At 38.6% G+C, this 7,500-nt stretch overlaps 1 protein-coding gene across 1 annotated transcript in view; it reads right to left on the bottom strand.

The window, feature by feature from the left end:
• Nucleotides 1-2,091: 2,091 nt before the first annotated feature.
• LOC138043699 (zinc finger protein 709-like) overlaps nucleotides 2,092-7,500 on the bottom strand; it is a 25,503-nt gene continuing 20,094 nt past the window's right edge. The window contains exon 2 of the mRNA XM_068890101.1: nucleotides 2,092-3,884. Coding sequence (XP_068746202.1) covers nucleotides 2,303-3,760 — 1,458 coding nt within the window. The 5' untranslated portion in view covers nucleotides 3,761-3,884 and the 3' untranslated portion in view covers nucleotides 2,092-2,302. The remainder of the gene's footprint in view (nucleotides 3,885-7,500) is intronic.

Here is a 7,500-nt window from a genome sequence, read left to right as displayed (position 1 = left end):
AGAAAAATGGCACAAAGAAATTAATCTGGAACCCGGTCACAAAGTCAACTGGAAAGCAGCCTATGTCTTGGCCTTTACATGTACCAAGAGTTCAAAACTCATAGTTTTTAATTTTAAATTCCTACATCGACGACTTTCAACTAATAGTTTTCTTAAGAAAATAGGACGTATAGATAACGAGAAATGCACCTTCTGTCAATATGGTAAAGAAAGCCTCTTTCATTTATTTTGGGAATGTAGCAAACGCCGTTGTTTTTGGAATCATGTTTTTTCATGGATGCAGGCCTGTAAAATTGTTAGTAAAGAATATGCTTTTCAAGTAGATACTTGCTTGGGACTGAGGCCAGATACCTCTAAATACAATTTGCAAATTAATTTTTGTTTTTTGACAAGCAAACATTTCATCTGGCTGTGTAAATTTAAAGAACGAAAGCCAATCTTCGAAGAATACTAACGGCATCTACAATATATTCATAAAGTAGAGAAGGAAGATATAACGCGAAAGAAATGGGAACCGCTATTGCCTTAAGAATAAATAAATACAGAATCTAGCACCTTGTTCTCCAACTGTACAGGTATTCCGATCTTGTAGAGTATAATTGGTCGCTCCTCTCAAAACAAGAGCTCCTCCTCCTTTTTTTTATTTGTTTTATTTTATTTAATTATTTAATTTTTTATTTTATTTTTTTCTCTATTATGTAAACATATCCCGTGTTTGTGGGTGTGTGTGTGGGTGTAAGTGTGTTTGTGGGGGGAGGAGTGTTTGTGCTTTTAAAACTAAACATGTAAACATGTAAGGTGATAATAATAATAATAATGATAATAATAATAATAATAATAATAATAAGAAGAAGAAGAAGAAGAAGAAGAAGAAGAAGAAGAAGAAGAAGAAGAAGAAGAAGAAGAAGAAAAAGAAGAAGAAGAAGAAAAAGAAGAAGAAGAAGAAGAAGAATTAAAAAAAAAAATCCAAAAAAAAAATCGGTCTCCCAATAAAAAGTCTGGCACGAGATCGCTACAAAACTCAGCTTCGGTCGGCTGAAGTCATTCCAGTCGCCTGATACAACCTGTATCATGTAAAGATGAAATATACAGACCCAACTGCCCCAATCACACAGAGAACCATTTAAGATTCAAATTCATTATCCGAGCGGCATGTGTCTTTCCAACTTTGTCGAGACACTCAACGTCCTTCTCCATACCTTATGACTTTTTTCATTAAGTGTATCTTACTTAGTTCAGTGAAAGCAAGACCTCGTTATTTGGGCTTTCGAATTTCCTAAACGATGTCAAGTCGTGTCCCACTTTATCGTTTCCCCCAGCAAACCCTGCTTTCAGGAGAAAGCCAAGCCAAGAGTTACATGTAAACTTTGAACAAACAAATTAACTGCTTCATCGCGTTGTTGTTTCCTTCGGAAATAAGTTATAAGTATCAAACCATGCACATTCTCAAAGTAAAAAACGTTCGGTTTTGCCATGACTTTTGTTTTCACGGCTTTTTAGCCTTGTATATATATTCATCATCATCACATTCCATTACGTTTGGGGACCCTGTGGTTCAAGACGCCCGCTCCTCAATAGACTTTATTCACGATGGCCGCCATGTTGGATTTGCTATTATCATGCAAATTAGCTACACACTTCTGAGGGGGCAAACAACACAAGTTTGAGAGGTTATAACGAACATCTTAGCCACACAGATGATTTGTTTCACGTTCATTGAATGTTTATCACCTAAGTAATAAAATAGAATGATTACACAAGTTATTTCGACGTTTTTTAGTGAAAAATAAGCAGATAACGACGTAGAAAGTAAAACTGTCAAAGGCAATCCAAAGATATAAAATTATTATAAAAGCTACTTAACTCTAAATACTAAAATGGACTTTTAGCAATGTTATTTCAATATTTCGACTAGCCGCTTTTCTGCAATTTGCCTTTTTACCAATGTTTGCCCCCCAGCATAACACATGGCTAATTTGCATGACAATTTGAAAACCAACATGGCGGCTATCGTGAATGAGGCCTAAACATCGCTCAAAGATTACTTTGACTAGAAACAAAAGGGCACTTCCCATCAAATGACCCTATGCACCGCAAAATACACTGTATTTAGATGCACACAATAGTGCAATTTTAAAACTGTAGCCTAAAAATGCTGATCGTATTTGACAGGGAAGCAACGTCCAACGAAGGCGAAAAATGTGCGTATAGAAGATTAATATTTATAAAGTCGTAAGTGAGGAAAGATTATCGCTAATGAGTGATAACCATGACAAAAATTAGGCAAAAAACCTTCTATGGTTCAGGGTGACGGCTCCTCCTCAAACGTCATATGATTTTGGTAGTGTGCAAGAAGAAGCTCCTCGCTGCTCAACTCTTCCTGGCAAATCCAACAAATCTGTTTTAAAACCTGGTTTGAACTATGTCCTTGACAAGCGCGGGTGCAATGAATCTGTACTTCGGGTTCATTTGAACTTTCTCGTGCTTTATCATGTTTTCTGACACTTCTTCTGTTGCGAAAAGACTTTCCGGTCCGCTTACTACGTTTATAACGCTTCTTTCCAGTATGGACTCTTTCATGTCTCTTTAAATTTCCTGCGTTGCTAAAACACTTCCCACATTGTTTGCATTGAAAAGACTTTTCTCCAGTATGGACTCTTTTATGTGTCCGCAAGTTTCCTGCTTGGCTAAAACACTTGCCACATTGTTTGCACTTATAAGGCTTTTCTCCAGTATGGACTCTTTCATGCACCCTTAAACTTCCTGCTTCGCTAAAACACTTGCCACATTGTTTGCATTTATAAGGCTTTTCTCCAGTATGGACTCTTACATGTCTCCTTAAACTTCCTGCTTCGCTAAAACGCTTGCCACATTGTTTGCATTCATAAGGCTTTTCTCCAGTATGGACTCTCTCATGTCTCCTTAAACCTCCTGCTTCGTTAAAACACTTGCCACATTGTTTGCATTCATAAGGCTTTTCTCCATTATGGATTCTTTCATGTTTCCTTAAACTTCCTGCTACGCTAAAACACTTGCCATATTGTTTGCACTGATAGGACTTCTCTCCAGTATGGACTCTTTCATGTGTCCTTAAATTCCCTGCTTGGCTAAAACACTTGCCACATTGTTTGCATTCATAAGGCATTTCTCCACTATGGACTCTTTCATGTTTCTTTAAATGTCCTACTACACTAAAACACCTTCCACATTGTTTGCATTCATAAGGCTTCTCTCCAGTATGGGCTCTTTCATGTCTCCTTAAGTGATTTGCTACGCGAAAACACTTGCCACATTGTTTGCATTCATAAGGCTTCTCTCCAGTATGAACTCTTTCATGTCTCCTTAAGGTATCTGCTTGGCTAAAACACTTGCCACATTGTTTGCATTCATAAGGCTTCTCTCCAGTATGGACTCTTTCATGGTTCCTTAAACTTCCTGATACGCTAAAAGACTTGCCACATTGTTTGCATTCATAAGGCTTTTCTCCAGTATGGACTCTTTCATGTATCCACAAGTGTCCTCCTTGGCTAAAACACTTGCCACATTGTTTGCATTTATAAGGCTTTTCTCCAGTATGGACTCTTACATGTCTCCTTAAATTTCCTGCTTCGCTAAAACGCTTGCCACATTGTTTGCATTCATAAGGCTTTTCTCCAGTATGGACTCTTTCATGTATCCTTAAACTTCCCGCTACGCTAAAACACTTGCCACATTGTTTGCATTTGTAAGGCTTCTCTCTGCTTTGGGGTTTTTGTCTCATAAGACTCCGTTCTTCGTTGAGAGAGCTGCTTGTGTGTTTATATCAAGAAGTGCTGCCGACAGTACGTGAATTCCGGCACTTGACTGATATTGACACCAGTGGCGGATTGTGACCTAACTTTGCACTAAAATAAACACAAAAAAAGAATTCATTTCCATCAACAACATCTAACCGACATCTAAGCCAAGTCAAGGTTACAATGTCAGTGTATGTATTACTAGTAATAGTTAACATTACAGCTGCCCCTGCTGTTAAGTATAGTTGTACGTAGAATTCAATGTGTCCAGGGTCCAGGTAGAGGAGTGGCCGTTTACAAACGGAGAAATTGATGTTGAAGAGGGGAGATTAAATCAGTACTGAATATGAAAAGGGCGTTGTGAGTACACAATTTGATAATGGCGGTCACGATGTTGTACCAGTCGAAACAGAAACTAAGGAAACGCAAGGTCAATTTAAACGCAATGTGGCCATCATTCTTTAAAAAATGTCACTATTGCAAGGGACGAAGTCTTTTTAATCTTTTTACGCAATATGGCCATTGTTTTTAAAAAATGTAATATACTGCAAGGGATGAAGTTTTTCAGTCGTGAGTAACGTGAATAGCACTGATGTTTCACGGTTTAATATCAATGCTTGATTTAGATGTCCTTCAAAATGACAAAATGATTAGTAAGAAACAGCAAGTGTTAAAATCACACGGGATGAAGGAATTGCAACGGTGTCACGGTATTATTAATAATCATAGGTACATCAAGTGCGTTCGTGGGGGAGACCGGGCCGAGCATGAATCTGTGAAGTCATGAAAGTGTGAGCTCCCTTCTTAATCTTTCAAATTTCTTGTCATTTTATCATATGGAATTGCTTTCTTTGATCAAAAGAAAAAGTAGAAAGAGCAACAGTGACAGTAGCAGTGATTCTCCTGATTTTAAGCGAAGAAAAGGGGAAAAGGAATTAGAAGAGGAAGAGATTACTGAGATTAACGCCGAGAACAGAGACGTAGTTTTAACAGCACTGAGCATGGCCGAAGGTCTCGCTTTCAAAGCCGATGAAATCCTAGGGAAGTCATCGAAACTTGATGCAATAACTTCGCAAACTGATTCACTTTCTTCGACAGTCCGTCAACAAAATGAATATAACCGTAAGTGCTTTGCAGACAGAAGTGGCCCAAATTAAAGTGGATTTAAAAACTCGACAAGCGAGATAAACACATTAAAGGACAGCGTGGCTAGCTTAAACAAAGACGTTGAAGAGGAAAAAGCAAAAGTAAAAGGCCTGGAGGAAAAACCGAGGATCAATTGAACACACTTCGATTACAAATTTCAGGGTATGATGTGTACCAAAGAAGCGAAAATTTACGGTTCTACGGAATCCACGAAGAGACTCCAGATGAAGATACTACGGCGATCCTGTATAATTTTTAGAAACTAACTTGGGAATGCGCAACGCCCGTGATATAGAGTTTCAACGAGTGCATAGAGTTGGGAAACGGAAACAAGGTTCAGAACCCAGAGTAATAATTGCACGTTTTCTTAGATATCAAGATCGTGAAAATGTTTTCGCCCATCGCTCTTCTATTGCGTTTAGGAATTGGTGTTGCCCTGCCAAGGCAAGTGGTTGAAATTCGCAAGAGGCTCATCCCGAAAATGTTGGAAGCTAGAGGGCAGGGGAAGCGAGCTGCTTTTAGCAGATCGGAACCATACAAGTTATTCATAGACGGAGTTCAATATACGTCATATCCTTTGCTTAATCTTCAAATATCCTTTGTCACTACCTAGTATTAGCAATTTCCGAGACTTAATTATTGCTTTAAATTTTAAATTTGATCTCTCTTTTTGTATTAGCTGTAGGGGCTTTTAAAGAACGAAGTATACATGCATATGTGGCTTGTTTGTTGTGGCAGTATCCGTCGATTCAGATAATTTTTTTCGCTCTAAACGGGTCATATCGCTCACGCTTAAAGAACGAGGTACACATGCATGTCTGGTTTGCTTGTTGTGGCAGCATGCCTTGATTGATATTTTCTCCCGCTTCAAACGCTTGATGAGATGCACTTGACGGAGCGTATACGGACCGTAAACTGCGTTCACGATCCGTACAAACCGTACGGATGGACAAACCGTTGTGACCTCTCGCTGAAATAACACGTGATATATATTGATGACCCCCTAATGTGATGCAATTTTCCGATCGTATACGGACCGAAAACTGCGTTTACGATCCGTACAAACCGTACGGATCGACAAACCGCTGTGACCCCTTTGCGTGAATAACACGTGATTTATATTAATGTACCACTAATGAGGTAAAAATTTCCGATTGTTTACGGACCGAAACTGTCTTTTACGATCTGCCAAACGGTACGGATCGTAAATTTGTAGTTTCGAACCGTATCAGTTTGTGTATATTGGACATGACTGTTTTTTTTTTTCTCTCTGTTTGTTCTTTGGTTGTTGACATTATTGTACACGTTTAATGTCTTTCTACCGACTTGGAATAAGGAATGCCAGTTACATCGCCGCCTTACAAAGCCTTACTTTTGTTTTTAAACAGTTTTTGGGGTATTGTTCTGTAACTCTATTTACTTTGTTTTATGTTTCGCAATTGCTTTATGTATTCTACACTCGGAATAATCGTGTTCATGGAGGAGAGTGGCCAAGAGTGTTAAATCCTGATTCTGCGAGATTCACGTGGCGGCAAAAAAGACCTGAGGTCCATTGTAGACTTGATTTTTTCCTTGTTAATCAGAGTATCCTTTGTAATACGAACAAAGCCGATATTTTAACAGGGTATAAAACAGACCATTCTATGATCACTCTACATTTTTCTGTACATTCTAACGATAGAGGCAAAGGTTTCTGGAAGCTCAACACCTCTTTCTTAAATGATCCTGAATATATAAGTCTGATCCAATCAACAATACAGGAAACACAAAACGAGTACGCGAATGATGATTATGTTAACCATAACCTGATGTGGGAAATGCTGAAACTTAAAGTTCGGGAAAGATCAGTTAAGTTTGGCGCAACAAAAAAAAAGGCGAATGGCTAAGAAACAAAATGAAATTGAACAGCTGATTACAACTTTAGAAAAGCGGTTATCTAGCGTCTCAGGGGATGGCCCTCAAAAGCAAAGCCTATGGACACAACTTGAAACAAATAAACTAGAATTAGAAAGAATAGTTGAATATCAAACTAAAGGTGCGATCCTGCGATCAAAATCTCGGTGGTATAATGAGGGTGAGAAAAATACCAAATATTTTCTTAATTTAGAAAAGAGACATTGTAAACAAGCTACTATTAGTCAACTGAGAACAAATGACTTAAAATATATATTCACAGATAAAGAGACCTTAAGCGAATGCAAAACTTTTTATAAAGATCTTTATACTTCGAAAGTTGGCGAAGAGGACATTAGGGCCGTTTATACGAGAGAAAATAAGCCGCGGCTTATTCTGGCCGCGGCTTGCACAAGACGCGAACACCCCGTGTAAATGGTACAAAATCTGCGTTCACGGCTTTCCCAAGCCGCGGCTTATCCTGGCCGGGGAGTTTATACTCGTATAAATAGTTCCTTTCCCGTATTATGTACGCCGTGGCCAGAGTAAGCCGCGGCTTATTTTCTCTCGTATAAACGGCCCTATTGAGGCTTTTCCCTTTCCACCCAATCCGGAAAAAAAAACTTTGACAGCAGAAGAACGAGCTTTTTGTGAAGGATTAATTAAAGAAGAAGAGTGCCCTCAA

This window comes from Montipora capricornis, chromosome 3 (genome assembly GCF_036669925.1).
Source record: "Montipora capricornis isolate CH-2021 chromosome 3, ASM3666992v2, whole genome shotgun sequence".
In the NCBI taxonomy this organism is placed as follows: domain Eukaryota; kingdom Metazoa; phylum Cnidaria; class Anthozoa; order Scleractinia; family Acroporidae; genus Montipora; species Montipora capricornis.
This window is presented reverse-complemented; position numbering and strand designations above follow the sequence as displayed.